Source organism: Phlebotomus papatasi, chromosome 1 (assembly GCF_024763615.1).
Source record: "Phlebotomus papatasi isolate M1 chromosome 1, Ppap_2.1, whole genome shotgun sequence".
Classification (NCBI taxonomy): domain Eukaryota; kingdom Metazoa; phylum Arthropoda; class Insecta; order Diptera; family Psychodidae; genus Phlebotomus; species Phlebotomus papatasi.
Genome location: NC_077222.1, coordinates 17030192 through 17055364, shown reverse-complemented (window position 1 = coordinate 17055364; position 25173 = coordinate 17030192). Strand labels below are relative to the sequence as shown.

At 32.6% G+C, this 25173-nt stretch overlaps 1 protein-coding gene across 1 annotated transcript; it reads right to left on the bottom strand.

The window, feature by feature from the left end:
• Positions 1-2274: 2274 nt before the first annotated feature.
• On the bottom strand, positions 2275-23343 carry LOC129798089 (uncharacterized). Its single transcript, XM_055841062.1, has 2 exons — positions 22474-23343; positions 2275-6661 (listed from the first exon to the last, which is right to left on the bottom strand). The coding sequence occupies exons 1-2, from the start codon at positions 22928-22930 to the stop codon at positions 6600-6602; spliced, it is 519 nt and encodes a 172-aa protein (XP_055697037.1). The 5' UTR covers positions 22931-23343; the 3' UTR covers positions 2275-6599.
• Positions 23344-25173: the final 1830 nt, after the last annotated feature.

Here is a 25173-nt window from a genome sequence, read left to right as displayed (position 1 = left end):
AAAAGCGAAGCAATTTCCGATGTCTCACGGCGAAAAGAAACGTTATTACCATGTCTCGCCGCTTGTTGTTTGCATTGGTCAAACGATTTACAGTCTTTTGTGTGTTTTTTTCTAAAATTAGCTTAAAAAGAGCTTTTCTTGTTCAGATAGAGGAAACGCTGTTTTACAAAGGTGTAGATGAATTAATAACCTTTGAAAATATAATAAAAATAATATAATAATAATAATAATATTTATTACACTTAAGCATACACGATTGATATAAAATTCGTTAAGCAATAAGGCATTCATTTTCTTGCGTCCGCCGCCGTCTTAGCTTTAATGACCAGCCTCCAAAGCCAAACGGCGGAAATGCTTTTTCACAGGCTGTATAGTCTTTTGTCGTGATAATGATCTTTTAATTTTTTTTGTTGCTAATAAATAAGTAGATACAAAAATGCTCTCAAAATTATCTTTTAGAAAACAGCTCGATAAGTGTATTTCCTTACAAAATAGAGGAAAATAATTTTCACAAAGTTGTAGAGCGGTAAATTTCCTATAAAACTGCGCTAATTTGAAATTTTTGAAACGATCGAGTAGCTTGTAAAAAAATAAAATATCCTTTTTTATGACTTTTTGCCCCAGTCTCCCCTAGAGTTCCTCAAATTGGAACATTTGTGGGGTATTGATGACATTTCTCTCTCCTCAATTTTGAACAATATTTTCAAAAACGTAACGGAATTCATGTGAAATTCACTTTCCCTAAATTAAGATAAATAACTTTAGAGAATATAAGGGAAGAGTACCCGGGATCGGAATGTTAAGAGACATGCTCCATATTTAGTTGAAAATATAATCCACAAAACATTATTTGGTATTTTTATGTATGCTAATTGATACATTAGTGATCCCTTTAACTATATCTGTGCTTTCGAATTTTTAATTTTTACAATTAATTAATAAAAAATATGTGTAATTGCAAACTTGCACTCTGTACCTCGGATCGTCAGGAATTTAATCAAGTGTCTCAGGGAAAATTGGTTTTATAAATTAGATCTGAGTTAATGCACTGTATTCTTGTGAAAGTTAAATGGTAAAAAGTAGCTAATAATTTTTAAAAAATCATTTAATTTGGAGCAACAATGTGGTATTAACCTGACGATCCGAGGAACACTGCCGATCGCTGGTACTCTTCCCTTATCAAAGTAATTTATTACGGAAGTTAATATAATACGATAATATTAAGGAAACTTCAGAGAATAATTATTCTAATTCAGACTCCACGAAAACTTTATTCACATAACCTCAAATTTTACATTTTGGACTCAATCGTCGTTCAAATTTGAGGAACTCGATTCTTTCCGTACACAAGTAGATCTTGGAAAATTCGAAAATCTATTTGAAGATCCAAAAAAGAGAGTTTTACTTCTTAATGCTTTCGCAAGGTGGCTGAGGTACATCCTGTGCGAATTTCGAAGTGCTCAAGTGTCAAAATGTGTCGGTCTTCGCATTGTTGCGAGGAAAAAAACAGAACAACGACGTTTACTGTTCTTGCCACAGTATTCAATCACTCCATAATCACTGAGTAACTCTTTTGCCAGTTTTTTAGTGTGATATTTGATTAATTTTCCCCGCCTTGTTCGAAAATTTAGTATGAAAATTCGAAACTGAATTTGAATTCTTCGAACATCAACGACTTTTTGTTCAAATAGAGTTCCATTTACCTTTCATCCAAGACACTATTAGAGAATCAAAATCTACTTCTGTTTAGGCTCATTGTATCTATCTATATATTTAGATTGTGCTAAACCAATAAAACTACTTCTTATTAAGGACTTTAAGACCTTTTGGAACTGAACTAAACCTTTAGTCTAGAGACCACGTAACATACGTACCCCTTACTCCATTTTCAATTGCAGGATGCTTTTTCGATGACACATGATCCATTCTAAACCGGATAGTAAACTTTTATGCACTTCAAAACAGTATTGAATGAATATTCACAGAATGCTCCATCTCATGATGTTCGAGCGTACTGCAAACCAGTAACGCTTTGCCACCGTTTTTTATGCTTCAACCTCCCCAGAGCTGCTTCCAAGAGTTGATGGAGAAAAACAGTGAAAATAATTGAGTGATGAGGTAAGTCAGTGTTTTGGGAATAAAAACCAGGAGAGGGAAGTTTTTTCGAGGACCACTCCGAAAACTCCCAGAAAGATGTTGGAATCCTCAACAAGATACTCCAAAGAATGTTCTGCATAATTTCAGTTGAAGAGTTTTTGAATAAAAAAAAAACTGTTTATTTTTTCTGTATAGCAACATTTCTTTATTTTTCATTCAAGATATTATTTTAGTAATGGACCTCCTGTCCAATTCACTCGATTCTTTCTTTAAATTCTACAAAAAAAAGTTGTATGCAATCTTACGAAGGAAGAGATACTATATATTGTGATTTATTCGATCACTTTTCTATACAAAACTATTTACAAATACTTGTGAGATAATTTTTTAGACAAAAAAAAACAATAATTAATGCCAAAGATCAATCTCTTCCTCACAAAATGTCTATTGATTTCTTTCATGTTTATTTTTTCTTGAAGATGTGGCATCTTTTTTTTCTGCACAAATCCTTACCAAATATTAATGCAAATTTCACACAAACACGTGATTTAACCACGGGGGTGATATTAAAATAAATAAACTATTATACAATCTCTGGGATGTGACCTAAACATTTGGGGTGAAGGGTAAATAGTGTAGCAAATAGTTTCATGGGCATAAGCACCCATTACTAGCAGTGTAGCTCATTTGAATGGAACTTCTGCAAATTGGAAGTTTCCACGCACTCGAAAAAGACCATCTATTTTAAAATTCTTGTATCAAAGCAATAAATTTGAGGCGAAACAAGAGGTTTTTGTGTTTCTGAATCACTTGATTTCTATTTGGGAGAAATCTGCGGGGGTGATAAAAATTTCAAAGAAAATCCAGCAATATTCAGTTCGGCGCTAAAGAAAGTCGTATCACAATTCGATGAATTAAAAAAAAAATATTTTGATTATCTCAATAGAGGATAAAAAATGCAATCAAAAGATTTTCTTTCTTTTTTTTTTAGGAGAAATTTTGTACTGTTCAAAGAGTCACTAAAGAAAATCACAATGATTTTCTAATTAACAAAAATCAATTAGGAAAATTACTAAGAGAAAGGTTTTTTTGTATTTTCTGTGTCTCTTGGGATTAATTGAAAAAAGAGGGTTAAACAACACGTTGAAGAAAGGGCAGTTCAATTTGAAGTTCTTGGGTGACCACGGTGGGAAATTCTCACATTTGTTACAATATTTATACAATTCTTGTTCTCTTAATTAATGCCCACACTTTTGGAGCTTAATAGATTTATTTATTTGTCTTCAGAGAGATTTTTCAGGTGCCTATGTAGAAACTTGTGCAATTAACTGCTGATAGCACTACATTTAAATAAAAATCCGGGATTGGATTTAACGTAATTTGGGTTGGAAGATGTCCTTGCATTCAGAAGATATCATTCGAAATTAGTAAATCATTCGAAATTCTAATAGATAGAAAATAGATGGCGTTTCATCTTCGAAAATCTCAAAGATTCTACTGATTGACAGCCGGAGATCGAAGAATTCGAAAAACGGCTTTAAAAGCCTAAAACATACTCTAGCTTCTTGATAATCCCACAAGGCGGCTCTTGTGATTATCTATTCGAATTTCGAATAATGTCAGCATAGAATTTAGAGTTCGACTTTGTTGTGAGGAATATCAAAGCAACGAGGTTTACTCGTCTTCCATAATGATTCCCCACAAAATCATTCAAATAATTCAATTTGAATTTTTCGAATATCAAAGACTTTTTGTGTAAATTGATATTTAGCCGACAACAGAATCAAACTTAACAGAATCAAACTCAAATTCTTTCCGTACAGAAGTAGATCTTGAAAAATTCGAAAATTTGAAGATCCAAAAAAGAGACTTTCTTTCTTCTTGATAATTCCGCAAGGTGGCTGAGGTACATCCTGTTCGAATTTCGAAGTGCTCAAGTGTCAAAATGCGACGGTCTTCACATTGTTGTGAGGAAAAAAAACAGCGTCATTTACTGTTCTTGCCCCAGTATTTAATCACTCCGTAATCACTGAGTAACTCTTTTGCCAGCTTTTTAGTGTGACATTTGATAAATGTTCCCCACCTTGTTGGAAAATTTAGTATGAAAATTCGAAATTGAATTTGACTTTTTCGAACATCAACGACATGGAGTTCCATTTACCTTTCATCCGAGACACTATTGGAGAATCAAAATCTACTTCTGTTTAGGCTCATTGGCTCACTTCAGTAATAACCTTTTTATTCGAAAATCTACCGGAAGCCTAAAGTGCAAGTTCACGTACTCTCCGCTTTAGCGCTGTTGATTCTGCCATTTCGAATTTCGCTATTCTTGACACTTCAATCGTCAACGTCAACAACAATGTGTGTTTGAGGCAAAAAGTGAATTCTTGTATAGTTTTGTGGAATTTCAGGATGGCAGAACGTCTTAATTGCACTTTCACTCAAAGAAATGTCCTTTTTAGGAACTTGCTCATTTTTGTGTAACTCGTCGGTTTAAACGTTCAAATTTCCAACGGGTTTTTAGGTAAGTTCTCTCTGATATACATTCGAATCGGTACAGAAAAAAACCTCAATCAACCAGAGAAACCACTCAAGTTGGGAAGGTTTATTACTGAACGAGAGGATTGTGTGGAGTAAAATTCAGAAGCAATCATTTGAAGGTAGCAAACCGTTCCGAGCTCTTACGAGTGATAGCTGGCGTTTTATCTTCGAAATCTTCATAAATAAAATTTGTATAAATATCAAATAAATCGGTATGCCGCAGAGTGAATAACAAAATCTGCTTCTAACTGTGTTATCACACCTGCACATTAAAATTTTAATATGATTCACATTAATTGTCGCTGGTGAGAGTCCAAATGTGTAATTTGTGTGTTTGAATCATTTTATATTCAAAATTTGATCTATTTGTTGATAAAAAGGTAGACTTGGCCCGCAAAATTTGATATAAATTGGTTTATAGCATTAATGCGAAAAATTAATGCGATTTTGTCTTTAATTTTTTAATGTGAAAAATATTTATGCTTTAGGTAAATATAAACTTATTTTTGCAGGCCAAGTCCACTTCTTTATAAATAAATAGAAAAAAAAAAACCCAAATATTAAGTGACTGAAAGACACAAATAACATATTTGGACGCTCACAAGAGACAATTAATGTGAATCACATTAAAATTTTAGTGTGCAAGTGTGATAACGACGTAAGAGAAACTAATAATTTTTCAGTATTTAATTTTATTAAATTCTGAATTAATTACTGGCCAAGATAAAACAATTTTGAATTTTGTACTTTTCATTTCTTGGCCTATCAAGAATGACATTTAAATCCAAATAATCAAAAATGGTTTATCTCTAAGTTGTCAGCCCACTTTGAACGATTTTCTTAACATTCTACAATGAGAATCTTCTCCTTCCGATTGTATACAAACAAGTTTCTTATAAATCGTCCACTAAATCTCCATATTTCTTTACAATTTTGAAAGACAATTAATAAATTTTGATATTCGAAAACTATTTCGAAATTCGAATAGCTTTGTTGTGATCTTGAATTGAAAATTCATAGAAAAATATTCATGTATTTAAATCAAATATTAATGTATTCGATTTTCGAATAGAGTTTCGAAAGACTTCCAAATTTCCGAAAGTTCTCTTATGAACGAAAGGTTTTGCAACAACCCATAACGTTTGTGAAAAATCTCTCTGTTGATTCTTCCTGTCTTCGGCTGAGCTCCTCGCAATTTATCAATTGAACTGGAATTTTTTTTAGTTGTATGTGATGCCACGAAAACATTTGAGGTGGAATTTCTAACTTAAACACTTTTGTCACCTTTCGATATCACATTGCAATTGAGAAGGGTTTTTCAAGTGTGTTGTCGTTTCTTTTTTCACGCGAGATATTTTTTTTTTGTTTTCACTGGGGACAATGGATTTTAAATTTAGATTACTTTTTAATTGAATAAAATCTCAAAATGTGATGCACTGTGGATGGAGGTTTCTGAGAGAGGATGATAACGCCAATTCTTGGTCCCTGATCAATATCAATTGTTCTTTCCGGAAGTTTTCTCTCTATAAACCTCCATTGATAAAAAAAAACTGATTAACCGAAATGTTTCTGGTATTTCTTCCTGAATTTCTCAGCTTCAGTGAGTGTCCTTAGCTTATCTCTCTTTTTTTATATATTATGTACTTTTTTCTTCAAGCAAAATTAAATAATTCCTACAACTACAAAAAATAAGATTTATAAATTACTTTCTTTCTTTTCTAGTTAAATATTTGAGATCATTTCATGTTTTTTTTCTTCATTTTTTTCCATCAATAAATTACACTATCATCTTTTTTTTCTCAATTTTTTTCTCTCAAATAGTTAAATGAGTGTTGTTTTTTTTTTACTTATTTGTGGATAAAATTTTTGTGCTCAATTTGTGTCACAAAAGAATTTATGAAAAGTGATTCACGTTGCACCAAGCCCATGATGCATGAGGAAAAACTCACAGGATGTCCTTCCTAGTGTTTCTCCTTGGACTCTTTGCTGGATCTTGAAGGCTTTTTCACCTCTCTCATATAATCTGCAATAAACAGAAAGTAGAAAAAAAACCATTAGATCACAGGAAATAACAGTGTCGGTTTTTTTTTGTAAACTCAAGTGTTCCAATTTAGCGAATTTGTAATGTCTTAAAGTACACATTGTTCTCATTCATTTGAGACGAAGTGACTGTTTTTTCCCCATCAACAAACAATGGCCAAAGACAAGGACATTGAGGTCATTTTATTTGCTTAGGTGTTCTCCGTGAAAAAAGCCATCATTGCAAGTCAATGAAGAAGAACCATTGATGGCAGTTTTTTTTCTATAATCCCGCCTTATCGCTGCACCGATAACGACTTGGGTGCACTCACAATCAGCCACTTGAGACGAACTTGCGCCAACTCAATAACATATGGTTGATTTTATGCAAATAGACCGATAGAGAAATGTAAACTATAACTACAAAACTGCAAATTCACGTTCAATGTGAGCAATTTCAATTTTTTTTTCTCAGCAGAGACAACATGGCAAAATGAAACTCAAAAAAGTAACTGGTTGCGATTTAAATAAAGAGACCTTTTATGATAAGAATTTACCTTTGCAAAATTGCTAAACGGCATTTTTTTTTGGTATTTTCCTACAACTGTTGTTGACTTTGATAAGAGCATGGAAAACAACTTTCGCCCGAGGCCCCCCCCCATTGATGTTTATTTAGCATATTTCTCGCGCATGATAGATCACTTAAAAATATTTTGAGATTTGACCTAGTTTTATTTGGGAAAGCATTCAGGAAGAGCTTTAATGATTATGATGTGGCATTGTGCCCAGTGGATTTAGATATTTTCGGTTTCAAATATTTAAATTTTATCAGCAAAATGCCTGATTTTTAATCCTGTTTGGTCCTGCAAGATAGATTTTCGTAGCTAATCTAAAACTTAGTTGTGACTGCCGCCGACTTACAAATACAGTTCTCCTAAGCTTAACAGAAAAAGCCCTGGATGCAGACCGTGTGTCTTTCCTACTGTTTTGTTACGAATGAAGCTTCTTAAATCTTTAACACCATATCGGATATCTATAATTTGTGTACTAAATATTTAAGCTTTTCACTGGTGGACTTTAGAAGATTTGTCATTTTGGGGCACTCAAAAGTAGTAATTCCAACAACGGTTAACCGGTTCTGTAAAACCGGTTAACCGCTCTATTCTGGAGACGGTGTTAAGCCCGGTTTTTAGAGATGAAACCGGTTTAAAACTGTCCCTTTAAATTATTTTTAAAATTTATCTTAAGCTACAGTTTATTTCTTGAAAATCAAGAAACTCTGCAAAATACAGGGGACCATCAAGCCTAATAAAAAGTGAAGTTATTTTTCTCTTTTCCTTGCTAAAATTTTGCAGATACTGCTTCACGACTTAAACAAATTTGCTCGTAGTTCTCATATTATTTCGGCGAACATTATGAAATATGTATTTTTAGATAGCTTTTAATGCACAAATTCGAAATATATCGGACTGATAAGTCAATTCTCTTTAGGAAAAAAACTTTCCAATAGTCTTCAGTGCCTCCATGCAAAAACGTATGGAAAAATGAAATGTCGAGAGGCCCCTGGCAAAAAATATTTCCTTGTATAAACTTATTGGCTCCGTTCAGTAATTATCTTTCGAAGAGACAAAGCTACTTCAAAGCCAAGCCAAACCTATTCGAAAATCTACCGGAAGCCTAAAGTGCAAGTTTACCCGCCGCTTTAGCGCAGATTGTTCTGCCATTTCGAATTTCGATATTCTTGACACTTCAATCATCAACAATATCAACAACAGTGTGCAAAGTTTGCTGCAAAAAGTGAATTTTTGTGTACTTTTGTGGAAATTCAGGATGGCAGAACATTTTAATTGCAATTTCATTCAATGAAATGTCCTTTTGATACACTTGTTCAGCTCACTTTTGCGTAACTCGTCGGTTTAAACGTTCGAACTTCCAACGAGTTTTTAGGTAAGTTCTCTCTGATATATCTTCGAATCGGTAAAGGAAAAACCTCAACCGGAGAGAGCTCTCAAATCGGGAAGGTTTATTACTTAACGAGAGCATTCATTCACTTCTAGGTGGGAATGTAAATAGTATTTCTATGTTCCTCCATACAAAAAGTGAATATGTGAATACAATTTTTTTTAGCTCATTTATTACTTCCTTAATTCAGGTTCGAAAACAAATTCGAAAATTGCTCAAAATTCCATAATCTAATCCTAAATTTGAAAACCGGTTTTAAACCGGTTAAACGGTTTCAAAGCCATCCAAAACCGGTTAACCGTCTATTCTAAAAACCCGGTTCTTTGGAATTACTACTCAATAGGTCAAGTGGTAAAGTACTCGCTCTGTGATGCAACTTTATTTCTTTGTATTCTTTGTTTCTTGACACTAAAATTTCAAAATAATGAAGTCCTAATTACACTGTGCAACAATGATTTTGTCTCTGGGTTCTCATGCTACATTTTCTATTGCTAGGGTCAAATGATTTACAAAAATACTTATCATTTTGATTTCATTTTGTTTTTGCGCCTGGAATCTAGGCAAAACCGTTTTTGCCGTTTTTTGATACTTGGCTTCGTATATCTCCGATTCTGCCGAACCGTTTTATTTCTTAATATGAGAACATTTGTTTTTCCTTACATGCCCAATAATCCTTTGGACAGGTGCAGTTCATACAACTGACACCAGGGGCGCTTAGGGGCGCAGGATTAGTGATTGTATTACTATTTTCAAAACAGAGTACAAGTTCCTTAACCCTTTAACGACGAGACACTTTTTACGAAATGAAAATCAACAATAAAAATTAAACTGAGTAACATAATCAATGATAAGATTTACATCTAACCTTGGAAAGTCCAACAGAGTCTGATTTGGTGTATTTTGTGCTTCTATGAACGATAGGGACAAAAATAGCCCAACAATTTAAGTAATTTTTCTGACAATACTAATGAATAATATTTTTTGCTTTAATGAAAAATATTACGTATGAGTATTGTAGTTTTTATTGCCAAAAGGGTTTTACTTAAAAAAAAATGAAAGTATAAAAAATAAATAAAATCAATTATGAATTTGAGAATTTAAATAGCAAATAGCTAGAGACTTGAAAATAATATCCTAGATTTCTTCAATCTTCTACTTTGCAAAAATGTACGAACATAAGGAAAAAATAACTTTAGGTAGTCAGGAAAAATTATTTTCCATATGGGACACCGGTGTCCCAATCGTCCTTAAAGGGTTAAACTATAGAAAAAAGCATGAGAATCCAGGGACAGAAAAGATAAAAAAAAATGTTTGTCGATATCCCATCAAAGTATCACTCGTTGTGTCTTTTGACGTCAAGATCAATTTTTCTAATTTTTCTCTTTACTTCTAATTGTGTCTACTATGGACAAGATAAAAAGCAAATGAATATTCAACTGAAGCTGTCTCAATAAAATTAAAATCAACAAGTTGATTTAAATTTAAAAAGAATTTAAAATTAGCTCTTTTCCGTTAAAATAAATTTGAATTTGACAGAAAAATCGCTGTCACTAATCTAATGATTGAAAGGAGAATCACATCCGTCTATGATACATTCGATATATATTTCACAAATTTGATTTTATTGTGCCTGAAAACATCAATTGAAAATTTTCAATGGAACCATCTGGGAAAAATGTTTTATCGTCCCGATTGCAACTCCTTTTATGGCAATCCAGTAAAAAAAGGTGAACAAAATGCGGGTCAAAATTCAGTTGCAATATCAGGCATTGTTGTCGAATCGCACTCGAATTTTTTTATTGCGATTGTTATAGTCTTTTATTGGGTTCTCGCCAAAATGCGAGACATGCGTGTGTGAAAAACGCGATCTCGATGATTCACCCCGAAACAGTTAAAATTCAATCACGTATTTCAATTAAGGCACTAAAGACACTGAACCATGTTATACAAGAAACTCTGTTCAGTTCTTTTATTAATTTTCTGACATGGACTGTAAAAAATAAAAAAAGAGAAAAATATCATCGACCTCAAATGGAGGGAAGAGTTTCCCCTTCGCGAAAGAAGGGTCAGAGTTTTCGAGCAGGGTTATCGCTAATAGGGAATTGTTGAAGGAAATCTTACTGGGTTAGTGCCTGTATGGGAAAGAAACAATGATCGAATGAGTGATGTTGAGCGGCAATAAAAACCTCCAAAATTGATGTTTGTCTCATAAAATCATTCAATTTTTATATTGCACATTGCCAGCATCCATTAGAAATTGTGCAGCATAGCGAGACGAGTTAATATTGGAAAAGCATTAAAATATCCCTCTCAAGTGAAATCGTAAAAATTTTTTTTTTGGGATCGTTCAAAAAGGTCCCAATAACATGAGAACATTTTTATGAAAAGAAATATATTTCACTGACAGACATAAATAACTCTGAGAAAAAAGAAACCTCTATGTATCGTCCAATGAGAACTATAATCATAAAAATTATCCTTATGCACCAAGCATGAAACATGGTTGATGCACTTATTAAGTAAATTGAAAGGATGTCACTCTAAATTATGCATTTGAACTCTCGAGAGCCCTTTGGATCACACAAAGTCTTCCTATTTGACTCAATTCTCATTCAAGTGTCTCTCATGGAGACACAAGATGTAATATTAAACCCGATAGAACCTCATGAAGTACTTCCTCTTCTGTGATTTCTCTCTCTGTCCACGTCCATCACTTTGGACTCTGCAAACTCTGCAAACGGTCACAGAGTCGCGAACGTACCGTTACTCTTTTCACCCATAAATTCAGCCAAACAAGTGACTAATTGTACTGTGGACTAACTCGCAAAGGCATGACATCACTCGGAGTTGTAGTGTTAACACACAGAGTTGTACTCATCAAGATTGAAAAATAAAGAAATATTCAAACGGTAATTATTCAAATTTAACAGTTCGGTGAATATCAATTGGGGATAGGGTAAGTGTGCCTAATTACGGCCAGCTTGCAATTTCGGCCACCTTTTTTGTTTCTCGAATTTCCATGAACATTTAGATTTTACGTACTCTAGAGATTATACAATGCAAAAGAATAACAAAAAATGTAGCTTAGACAAACGAGGTGACGTGAAAAAGATATTGGAAGAATTCCCAAAGGGCAAGGAACTATGAGTGTGAAGGTGGCCGAAATAGGACACCAAAACTATGTCTATATTTTTATTCATTTTAAAATGTATTAAGAATGATTTTTGATTAAATAAAGACGGTAAACTCTTTACAAGGTTCCAAGCAGCACTCTTTCAGAAGAAAGGATAAAAAAATCAATTTGTATTTAAAATATTACATTTCAAACTTGGGACTTTGGCGCTTGCATGCAACTATGCCGAAATTTGGCACACTTACCCTATAAAATTAAATTTAAAGTAGGGGAGATTGGGGCTAAATTTGTCAAAACGAAAATTTCAATATTCACTATTTTATAAAATAAAAGAGACTGAGGCTTGAAATTTTTATTATAGATAGCTTTTATGAACCTTCTTAAACTTACAAAGTTTCAAGGGATTCGAGGAAGGATTATGTAAAATTAAAAATAATGAAATTTTGAGCCCGATTTTTGGAATATTTGGCTTAGAGAAAATATCAATACTGTCAATTCAATTTAAGCACATTTCTCGTTAAGATAGAGAAAAACTATCTTCGACAAAGTTGTAGAGGAATAAATTTCCTATAAAAATATGTCTATGTGATATTTTTAACGTTTGCGAGAGTAAAACGTCACAAATTATCTGAAAACTGACAAAATTTTCCCTAGCAATTTTGAGAATCTCCAAAAAATCTACTTTTAGAAAATGCTTCGAAAATCACATTTCTTTCGAGATACAGGAAAATAGTCTTCTGCAATGTTGTAGAGCAGTAAATTTCCTATAAGAATATGCTCATTATAAAACGTTTAAGTTTTCTCAGAGCTCGTGAAAGAATTAAATACGCTTTTTGACAAGTTTTGCCCCAGTCTCCCCTAATACGTTACATAACCAAAAATTAAACTATAAATTTGACATTAATCAAAAAATTGTGATTTATTATATTCAAATTTGACAGCAATAAATGTCAAAGTTATGACAATCGAATTAAAGTACAAACGATTCTGAACAGAATTTTGAAATGAATCTAGATTTTGTTGATTAATGAATTCTAATTATTTTATTTAAAGAGACTTAGGGTTTAAAAAAAATAGAACTGTTATTATAAAATTCTAAATAGACAGCAGTAAATGTCAATGTCTGAGCCACAATAATCGAATTTAAATATAAAAGAATTTTAACAGAATTATTTAGGTGAATTTAGGGAATTTAGAGTATATATAGCAATAACGTGACACAAATTTATGCGAAATATCTAGGACTATTGAGATATAGTACTGTCATTATTATAAAATTCAAATCTGACAGCAGTAAATGTCACTGTCAGAAGCATAAAAATTTTATCCAATTACAAGCGGTATTAAACATAGAATTTTGAAATGAATTTAGAGAATATAAATTTATAAACTATCACAAGTTTATTCAAAATTATCTAAGGTAATTGAAAAATGGAACTGTCATTATTATAAAATTCAATTATGACATCAGTAAATGTCACTGTCAGAGGCATAAAAATCTAATTCAATTACAAGCGATATTAAACATATAATTTTGAAATGAATTTAAAGATTATAAATTTATAAACTAGCACAAGTTTATTCAAAATTATCTAAGGTAATTGAAAAATAGAACTGTCATTATTATAAAATTCAAATTTGACAGCACTAAATGACAATGTCAGAGTCATACAAATTCAATTCAAATACAAACGACTCTAAATAGAATTTCGCAACGAATTTTGAAACATAACTGTAAATTACTAGTTTAACAGTTCAAGGAATATTAAAAATTGGTCAACAACATAAAATTCAAATTCAAATAAAAACGTTACATAACGGACACCTAAAATTATTCTAGAATTTGCTATTTTCTCAACTCTTCTTTCCCTGTTCATTAGCGAAGAAATATGCAAAAATGTGCCAAGTGGGGGATAGCTGTGAAAATTGTGTAACATCTTGCTTAACCTCTTCTGCGGTTTCGCATCTTTCACCCTTCTAACATGCGAATTTTCCAGTTGAAGCATTTTTGGGGACCAAGCAATTTAAATAAATTGTCTTGTGGAGTGTGTCTCAAGGCAAGAAAATCTTTTATAGTGTCCATCGTCACTGATTAAGATTGTCCGATTTCTTGCGATAACCACCATCAATTGAGACAGATTTGTTTTGTGGAGAGACACACTGAATTAATTCAATCAAAATGGTTCGTGTCGCTTTTTAACTCCAACAACATTGTCGTTGAACATCGTCAAATTGCCATTTTACTGAAATATTTATTGCTTGTGGCCCCAAAGAGACAGGCCCCAAATACTCCATTTGGTCAGTGATGAATTTATTCGGGTATTGATTTGTGGTGTTGAAAAATAATGATAACGATTTTCTGTTTTACGCATTGTTTCCCCGATAAATCTCAATAAATGAAGACCCACATGGGCAATTGACACGATTAAATGTGCAAAAATTACAACTTGTTTATTTCGCCAACATTAATCCGTTCATTCTTATCAAAAGAAAAAAAAAGTGCGCATTGTGGAGTCATGAGAATTTGCGCGCGAATAAAACATTACCCTTTCTTTTTTGAGGTCGTTCTGATAGCAAGAAAACAGAGCTATTCCATCGTCATTCGCGTCCAGGAAAAATTGATGCCAGACGGGATTGTGGACAATTAATCCCCAGAGAGAGAGAATAATTGCTGACTGAGGGTCAGTGTTTAACTTGTTTTAATTGAAATTCTTCAGCTTCACTGACCATCTCCCAACAGTATCAAATTCTCGGGAAAATTCCCGCGCCCTATCGTCAGAATACGGGCCAGGCCCTCCTCAGAGAGATCATGATCCTTATACAAAAAAATTGAAGTCCAAAACGCTTCCCATATGTCACTGCATTGTCGTGGTAATTCAACACGAAAGAGCACATGCCCTTATCGAATTTTACATGCAATTCCAAAAAATAATAATTCCCATCTCGCGGAGACATATCCTATTTCGCCCTCACTTGTTCTCCCAGCAAAATATGTCTCTTTAGCGCATCATTTTTGTTCTTGCACACGATAAACGACCATTTAACATCATTTACCCGATACATGGTTGCTCAGGAGGGAACATTTGGAGCTATTCTTGCGGAAAATGATGAAATTCTCGTGTAACATGGATGGGAAAAGAGGAAGACCAACTCTTTTTTCGGTTATTTTGAACGTATTTGGATGACAAAAAAAAAACGTTGCAGCGTCAATGATCAAAATGAATGAAATGTTTGGGAAGCTTTTGATTACCAATTGGCTTTGTGATAATAATGCATCACTTCCGAGAATTTAAATCAATAAGAAAAATCCACATTCATTCGGAAGCTAATTTGGGATTTACAAACAAAAACTTTATCTGTCTCTATAAATGTCTGACCTACAGGTCATAAAGTCATTGATGTTGAACTACCAGTTTTTTTCTTATTTATTTATATTTTTATAATTAGTTAATTTCAAATAAAAATAAAAGAAAAAGTTCACTAAATGCCTATGGGTTTCTAAGCAAGTCACACAGAAAGCACAATTATTTATTCGTTTTTCAGTTATTTGAGGATTTATTATATTTTTATTTTGGACTCTACTTTCCCAAGGGATCATATTTGAAAATTTTGAAATTTTGAAGTTTTGAAATACTGTGTTTATTATTTGTTGTATTCGCCTTTTTTTACCGTCTTATAGTCTAAATAGTCTTAAAATAGCCTAATTAGTCTAAAAGGAGATATTGATTTCTGATTTTCGTTGACCCCTCCATAAGTAAACACTCTCTAGAGATATTTTTTGTTCTTTCGCCTTTTCACTTTTTCTAAACCTCTTTGATATTAAATATTTTAACACAATTGAAAGCCGTATTGTATTAATTTTCAATTAGGGTACAATGGGGTAATTCGAAATCGTATCAAATTGGAATATTGAGATTTCCTCATTGTTTCAGATGGACAAAGAGAAAAAGAAAACCACGAAGAAGTAGAAGCCTGACAAACCCTTATTTGTTGCTTATCTAAAACAGGAAATCTTGGATTTTGAGGAATATCAGATGATCCTATCACTAAGAGAAATCCGAAAAAGTTAAAATAACATTCCGGAAATGTTTATTTTACCCTGCAGTATTGATCAGAAAGGTGTATATATCATGCTTTTTAGGTGTATTAGGGATTAAAGTTACCCTTTTCATGTCATTTATACCCTTAAAATGTTTTAAAATTAACATTTAAAAATATTGATATATTTTTACACCGAAAAAGTGTTAAAGTTATGAGGAAAAAAAGTTAATCGCACACCTGTTTTTTTCTCAGTTATTGTACTCTATTAAGAATTCACAAAACGTTTACGAATAGTTTTACTAATTATTTGTTTCTAATAATGTTACTTTATTTTAAATTTGCGTTAAAGAGATTTGTTTGTAGATCAGAGATGAGCAAAAACCGTTTGTAATCGAACAAACGTCAAATGAAAATTGTACGTCAACTGTCAAAAGGCTACCTTTACAAACTTACATTGACGTTTATTCGATTTCAAACGGTTCTTGCTCACCCCTGTTGCATATTAACGGCATTCTGATAATTTTATTAACTTGTAATGTTGTAACATTTCTTAATAATAATGCATCTTTATCGATCAAAATTACGTTACCAAAAATATAGCGTTGGTTTTTCAAAAAAAAAAATTGAAGATTATTATCAACATTGCTATTTAAAATTTACAACAATTGCAATTATTTTAAATAAACATTATAATTTAAATTAAAATAAAACTTGATAATTTTTAAATATAATTCAATCGTGATAACAAAAGGTACGGGCTCAGGCACACCGTTTTGGACCAGGAAAATTTTATAAAATCAAAATTCACATACCTTTCTTTCTTAAACGATTAGCATATCTCTCTTCTATTCACACAGAAAAATTTTGATTCTAAATTTAAGAATATATAAGATCCTGGGAACTTAAATTGGACGTGAATCCCCGAGGCGTTTAAGTTTAGAAGCTCTGAGCGAAAGAAATGGGCTAGAATCCCTAGCTCTTTCAATTTAAGAAATCGGGAACTTAAGTTCTGCATTAGCTGGAAAATGAAAAATGTCTACGGATTTGCAAATTGCAACTAAAACTAAATGATCAAGGATTTAGAATTAGGGCATTGGCATTCATCAGATGGGATTTGAAATTAAATTCCTGGGTGTTTCTGTTTAAAATTTTCCATTTTTCTGTGTGTTCTTTTGTACTCTTCTTCTTCTTTTGAACATCAAACCAAATTAAATTTAATTCAATCCAATTTTGAGCCTGAAAGAGTAGAATCGACTTATGCAAATCTTTTGAGAAAGAAGGGGACGCGAATTTTGTGTTCATAAAATTTTACGGTCTAAAAGATGAGCCGGAGGTTAGATTAATTTTCTCTAAAAAAATTTCAGTGCACGGAAAAAAATATTTCGTAAAACTCTTCGTAAATGTTTATGTTTGTATAATCCACAAATAAGTTCGTAAAAGTTTGTACTTTTTTCACAAACATTGTTCGTAACATAATCACTTGACGAGTATTTTTTGTATTTTTAAAAACATTTCTTCGTAAATGTTCGTAAAACTCACACAAAATGTTCGTAAAATTTTGTCATTTGTTCTTAAATTTTTGATTGCCTTTACGAACATTTACGAACAAATGACAAAATTTTACGAACATTTTTTGTGTGTTTACGAACATTTACGAACAAGTGTTTGTAATGATATAAAAATGCTCATCAAGTGATCATGTTACAAACAATGTTTGTAAAAAAAAGTACAAATTTTTACGAACTTGTTAGGGTTAGGGTAAGTGTGTCAAATTCCGGCCAGCTTCCAATTTCGGCCACCTTTTTTGTTCCTAGAACTTCCATGAACTTATAGATTTTACACACTCTAGAGATTATACAATGCAAATGAATAATAAAAAAATGTAGCTTCGACAAACGAGATGACGTGAAAAAGACGTTGGAAGAATTCCCGAAGGGCAAGGAACTATGAGAATGAAGGTGGCCGAAATAGGGCACCAAAGCTATATCTATATTTTTATTCATTTTAAAATGTATTAAGAATGATTTTAGAGTAAATAAAGACGGTAAACTCTTTACAAGGTTCCAAGCAACACTCTTTAAGAAGAAAAAAAAATCAATTTGTATTTAAAATATTCCATTTCAAATTTGAGACTTTGATACTTGCATGCAACTATGCCGAAATTTGGCACACTTACCCTATACGATTTAAGAGCATTTCGTAAGTCCCCAATAGGAATTCACAAACATTTACGAACAATTTTACGATTTTTTTGTGTGGAAAGAAGATTAAGAAAATGTCAGTGAAATTTTCTGCCGTTCTGCACTGGGCTCTCAAGTGTTAAGCTGCTCCCAATTGTACTGATTCGACTCTGATTGATTCAAAAGTCCCCCCAAATGGAGTTAACAAGTGAAACGAATTAGCTTCAAAGAAGTCCAATCATTCGGGACTAGTCCCAATTGGACAAAGTGCATCATTTAGCTTATACTCTGATTAATCATCACAGAATCTCTGACGCATCCACATTGTTCAAAACCTCCTCGTCATAGCGAAGCCGCAGAAAAAAAGCGACCACTATAAAATTCTTATGTAAATGGCCCACATGAGTGGAGGCCTGTGTCCTTGTAGCACAACTTGCTCTCTCTATGGCATCAGATACGCGTGCCAATTGCGACTGGTGCAAAATTTTAATATCTTTTTTACACTCGCAACCACTAGAGAGATGCGATGAACGTGAGCGTGGAGATTTTTGTAAAACCTTGAACGGCAACCGGTAAAACGTTCGTGGGAGTTTTGGCGGGAAAATTTGTGAAAGCCATTTCTGGCTGATTTTACGTAAATTTTCTAACCGTATCAGGTTCTTCTGCTCACTGAGAATTGCTCAACTTCCCCATAAACCTCGAGGTACTAATTGAACTAGGTGAAAAGGCCAAAAGATGCATCAGATGGGCAAAGAATCGCATGTGCTAATTTTGCACGCGTCGACAAACAAGTTTTCTTGGCCTCAACACATTGCCAAAATATCTTGAGTAAATGTTGATGATTTTGAGGTTGGCCAAAAACATCTTTTTTTTCCTTTTTCTGTGCCTAGAGCTAACGCACACTGACACAATTTGCAGGAGAGAATTTTTGGCGCGAACTCCAAACCGAGATTTTGATTTATTTTATTTTTGGCCCAACACCGATAGCCAAGTCCACAAATACATTTTAAATGATTTTTTTGAGGTTTTACGGTGTTTGCGAGATTTGCAGATTATTTGGTGTGTGTCACATGAAAATGGCGGGAATTTTTATTTTTAGCGACATAGTGCACAACATCGCGTCAATTTTTATAAACGCGTCGCGAAGCTTCTTGGTTTTTCCGCGGGAAAATTGGCTTCCTTGAGCGTCGTGAGGGTGAGAAAAATACAGCCAAAAGGGTGAGAAAGTAACCCTTTTGGGAAGGTTTTTGGATCAAATATCTCACCAGGATGTCTGACAGGTTTGCAGGGTGATTTAGAGGACAAGTCTACTGCCCTAAGGGTCCCCTTCTCTGAAAATCATATATAAAGACGCAAAACACTCGCGGGCTTACGTAAGTATGCCAATTATTATTGAAAAATATGAGCTAGAGGGTATTCATTGCAAGTGAAAGTGATAGTTGATAATTCGTCTGCTTTTAGATCAATAGCATTGAGTTTGAATAATATTTCTTGGAATTTTGGCGACAATATTCTTCACGAGTTCATTCGAACCTTTTTTTTTTTAATGATTTCAATGAATTGATAAAGATTTTCAAACAATAACATTCTTGATAAGAATATACATTTAAGTATGGACAAAGAGTACTTAACTTATCTTTTACTGTGAATAATGAAATTTAATTTAAAACATTTTTATGTATTTATTGCTACAAAGATTGTTAAGGTGAGATTGTTAACAATCTCAACTAATATCTTAACTTTAATCCAGTTAATCCAATCAAATTAAAAAGCAGAGATATAGAAATAATAATATTTTTTAATTCTTTCAAGTTCACTGAGAAAAAGCGTTGCGATTAACTTTTTTTCCTCATAATTTTAACACTTTATAGATGTAAAAATATATCAACATTTTTTAATGTTAATTTTACACCTTTTTTAAGGGTAAAATTAACATGAAAATGGATAACTTTAACCCCTAATACACCTAAAACTCATAATATTTACACCAATTTCGGATCAATACTGCAGGGTAAAAATAACATTTCCGGAATGTTATTTTAACTTTTTCAGATTTCTCTTTAGTGATTGCATTATTATTTTCAAAACAGAGTACAAGTTCCTTAACCCTTTAACGACAAGACACTTTTTACGAAATGAAAATCAACAATAAAAATTAAACTGAGAAACATAATCAATGATAAGATTTTCATCTAACTTTGGAAAGTCCAACAGAGTCTGATTTGGTGTATTTTGTGCTTCTATGAACGATAAGGACAAAAATAGCACAAAAATTTAAGTAATTTTTCTGACAATACTAATGAATAATATTTTTTGCTTTAATGATGAAATAGTAGGTGAGATTGTTAAGAATCTCACCTAATATTACGTATGAGTATTGTAGTTTTTATTTCCAAAACGGTTTTGCTTAAAAAAAAATTATAAGTATAAAAAATAAATAAAATCAATTATGAATTTGAGAATTTAAATAGCAAATAGCTAGAGACTTGCAAAAAATATTCTAGATTCCTTCAACATTCTACTTTACAATAATGTACAGACATAAGAAAAAAATAACTTTAGGTAGTCAGGAAAAATTATTTTCTTAATGGGACACCGGTGTTCCAATCGTCCTTAAAGGGTTAACATAATGCATAAATTCTAATTATCTATTTTAATGTTATTTTCCAAAAGTTTAACTTTATGTATTACACGTAATACGAAATTAAATGATGTTTTTTGAGGTTATTTTCTCGACTTAAAAAAATAATTCCAAAAAATGCAGATCTGCATGAATTAATAAAGGTCTTTTTAATTTAAAATTTGATGCATTTTGTCGATCTTCTACCCAACAAACTATTTATTTTCATAACGTGAAAATAAGGTTAAAATAACGTAAAACTGACGCTTAATTTTGGGACCGTTTAAAATTTATTTTTTCATCTTGAGTTAGTGAAATAAAGTTACACTAACGATCATCGGAGGGGTTGTCATACATTACTCATTTCGCCAGTTCAATATTCAGTAATAAAAATTACCTTATGCTTACGTTATTTTTCATAAAACACCTTATAAGGTGCATAAGTTATACTAGGAAGAAGTGGGGCACCTTTGAATTAGGATACCTTTAAAATTGAACTATTTTTAAATGGAAAAGAGCTTAATCGTGATGTAATTTAGCTTCTCAATTGGTTTGTGGAGCTAAATTTTATCATGGTAAATACCAATCACTTTTAAAAATTGTAGAAAAAAAACCCTATTTCAAAAGTGCTCTAATTCAAAGGTACGCTACTTCCCCTTGCGTTATTTTTAAAGCTCCTTAAATTTTTAATACTTGTTTCAGTCTTGCGAAAAGTAACTTTTAAGTGTCTGTAACGTAATAAAAATAAACTAGTCGTAGAACGATTTAGAGATTTTTATTTTTCAAAAATACATTTCAAGTTTTAAAAATAAAAAGCCAAAATAAAAAGAAACTATGTGAATTATCGTCATACGGAGGATGGCAAATTAATTTTTCATTATATTTTAAATAAAAAAAATCTTGATTTTGTAATGGTTTTTTAAATCGTCGTCTGCATGAATAGTTGTCGTATCTGTTTTTTTCGTTTTTTTCTATTTTCGCATTTAAATTATTTTTGAATTTTTTTCAATATGATGTAGCATCTGAATGATGGAGCACCTGATGAAGTTATAAACTATAAATTCCGAATCCAAAATTCTGGATTAAATTCAACCCTCAGATATCTAAAACGGTTTCAAACTTGAAACACTTGCATTGTAGACCGAAGTCTCTAGGTCTGTCTTTAAGTTCAAATGACGGTAAAAAGACTATCAAGAATTTTACTTAATCATTTCTAAAAATTTCTTCTACTTTTCTGAGAAAATTGCATGCTATTCGAGTTTCAGCAGGCTGACAATTAAAGTTAAGGCAGCGATGGAAGTAGAAAACAAACTATAATTTAATAAGTGAAAAGGGTATTCTTTCAATAAAGGATTGATAGTTAGCTAATCTAGCTAGTGCTATATTTCGACCGTACAAGCTGAAGTCAAAGTGGGAAATTCGGTCTGATTTTTTGTTCTTCAATTCGACTTTATTTTGCCAACGTTTCGATCCTGGATGGGATCTTCTTCAGGGCCTATTACATACAAATTCAATACTTTACTAAATAATTCTTTGGACAATTTTTAAGCAATTGATGTGAGTTAAAGTCCCAAAGAAATTGTTTAAAAATTGTCCAAAGAATTATTTAGTAAAGTATTGAATTTGTATGTAATAGGCCCTGCAGAAGATCCCATCCAGGATCAAAACGTTGGCAAAATAAAGTCAAATTGAAGAACAAAAAATCAGACCGAATTTCCCGCTTTGACTTCAGCTTCTAAAATAGCTATCTAACTATAAGAATGTATCGATTCTCTAAGAATGTTTTTAACCCAGATGATTACCCCTCTGACAAAAAAAAACCAAAGAGAAAGGCACTTTTGAGCAATTCTCTTGGGCAATTTTTACAAAATGAAAATTACCTGTGATGTGTGTCTGCTTGGTTCGATCGTAGGGTTTCACACGATGACTCTTCTCGGCGGATGAGATTTCTTTTCCCGGATTTCTTGCACTAGCACCATTGCACATGACCTCAACCTTCTTCACTGTATCCTTCACTTCAGTTGAACAGCCCGGATTGGGAATACCCCCTGCACCGGTCTCAACATTTCCCTCAGCTTCCGTCTCCTGCAGGCGTTCTGATACCTCCTCCGAAGATGCCTCAACAGGCTGATCTCTGAGGATATCGTAGCCATAGCGTTCCTTAACTTCTTCATACTTTTCCTGATTTATTCTTTCAGTCTCAATTTTGGCTATCCTAAGATTCTCCCCTGGCGGTGCCTGCTCAAAGAGGCATCGGCGGGTACTTGGCCGTTGGGACTGTGTCTGAATCCTGCTCACAATGGCTGGCTGTGCCATCTGGATCTTACTAACAGTCATGATTTATGCCACTTAAAAGTTTCTGAGATCTTTTCAAATGGTTAAGGTGTGGCACACAGAACTCCACAGAAATGTCTTCCAAAAAGATTTTTCCCTCTAGTCAATTAAAATTCCTCTTCATTGGGCACTTTCACCAAGAGAGCACGTCAACTCGTTAAAATCCAACACTGATCAACTTCCGCTTTGGGAACACACGAAAGGTTTTACCAGAACTTCAAAAAGCACTTTTATTAAATTTATAATCCTGAGTGGGATTTTTTTCAGTATTTTCCACAGTTTTCTTCACACAATTGCGTTGCCACGAAAAAAAAAACAGAAACGATACACTTCTTAAGATATTCCCAAACGATCCCACTTACGACCACCCGACCAAAAAACCTTCCTCACTCTTCGACGTTCACGCTACGAATGATTTTAGTAGTTGGTTTGTGGTTCGCATCGAACCTCGGCTGTTTTTTAAGTGTATGTGTAGGTTTATGTGTATGCACAAACACTTAAAGAAGATTAATATCTAGCTGCTTCGAATGCTGCCACTATTAAAAATTAATTCAGATTTTTATTCGAATTTATATGTGTTTGTGAAATATATTTGGAAAGTGTTTAGAGTTGGATGAAAGTAAGAACAAAAAATCAAGTATTAAATATATACATTCTCGTGTGTATGCAGTTCATTGTGAACTTGCTTGTGTATAGTGTACTCATATGCACATAAAATCTCGGGGATGGAAAACCTTCTTGTATAGGAATACAATTTCTGATATTTTTTGGAAATTATTTTTTAAAAAAATCCATCAATTAAATAAAACATGTGTAAATTCAACCCTTATCGTTGTGTTACTATTAGCCCCTATGACCTAATAAGTTAGATCTAGGCAATTAAGTTACAAATAAATCATTTGGATTGGCATTTATAGTTCTTAAAACTCTATTTACAAAGCATCTTAAAAAGAATTTAATGCCTAAGCACACACACTTAATACAGGAGGATATAAACCGGCAGTATCTAATTGACCCAATTTCTAACACTTCTTACGACATTTGCTGTGCGCAAATGCCAAAGATCACCTTCAGAAGCTCTAATGGAATACAGAGAAACAAAAAAAACGCCAACCATCATCCAAGACTATTTACTACACAAATGTTTAAATTTGCACGCCCCATTCTCTCAAACTATCGAGACTGTGTTCGTCGTCTTAATTCGCCAATAAAAAGTTCTGACTTTGGGGAATTTACCAGAATTTTCAAGGAAATCGTATGACTTCCTAACAACAGTCCAGAAAAAAAAATCTGTAAGATAGTCTCCATGCAAGTTATCCAAAATTATCTGATGTTGTCACGATCGCGTCTTTTTTTTTCAGTAATTCGCGATTTGTTTACATTGAACGCGATGAAGAAATAAAAAACAGAACTGATAAAAAGATACTATTGTACCAAGTGACACAGTGACAGAGTAAGAAAAAAAAAACATTCTCGAGTAAATATCAAATGTGTGCTTTATAGTTTGTTTGATGGACAAAAAGTTGCACAAAAATGATCGAGTTGAGAAAAATGTTTAGTGTTAAGTTTCGAGAGATGGATGCGTTTGTGACATGAGATGAGAGATAAATGGTCTTTAGTGCGTCATATCGAATTACATTGTTTATACAGTCCAATGTGGTCTATATTCGAATGAGATTTTCCATTCTAATCAGCACTCATGTTGGGTGTGTCGAGTCTCTGGCATTAAAGGCTGATCGAGCAAGAAGGGTTAGACTTTGAGGCTATGCTGATTATAGCAAATTTATCGAAGGCCTGAAAAAATAAAAGAAGATAATAGGACTGTTGTGTAGCCTCTACTAAACATTCAAAAATGTTGAGAGATCGGAGATAAAAATCGTTTATGAGCAATCATGATAATTTCAACAAATATCAGGCAATTGATTTAAAATTGAAAATTTTTAATAAAATGTAATAATAAATAATAATAAGAAAAATATGATATTTAGAGAATATTTACTTTGTTTAATTCGTGAAACTGTGATATCTTAGGATCTCTCAAAAGTGTGCCAAATTACAAATTACGAAATTATTTTAATTAACCCGAAGTTTATTCCAATATAAAAAAATCACTTTTCTGTTTAATATGAGAAAAAAGAGCATTATTTTGTAAAGCCTAAATTCGAACACAAAGAGAATAATTGTCATATGTTTTGCACATTTAATTTTCCGATTATTTTAATATAGGGTAAGTGTGCCAAATTCCA

Coding starts and splice junctions, on each gene's coding strand:
- LOC129798089 (XM_055841062.1), bottom strand. CDS start 22,930: ATGACTGTTAGTAAGATCCAGATGGCACAGCCAGCCATTGTGAGCAGG. Junction 6,662..22,473: donor CAAGCAGACACACATCACAG/GTAATTTTCATT, acceptor TGTTTATTGCAG/ATTATATGAGAGAGGTGAAA.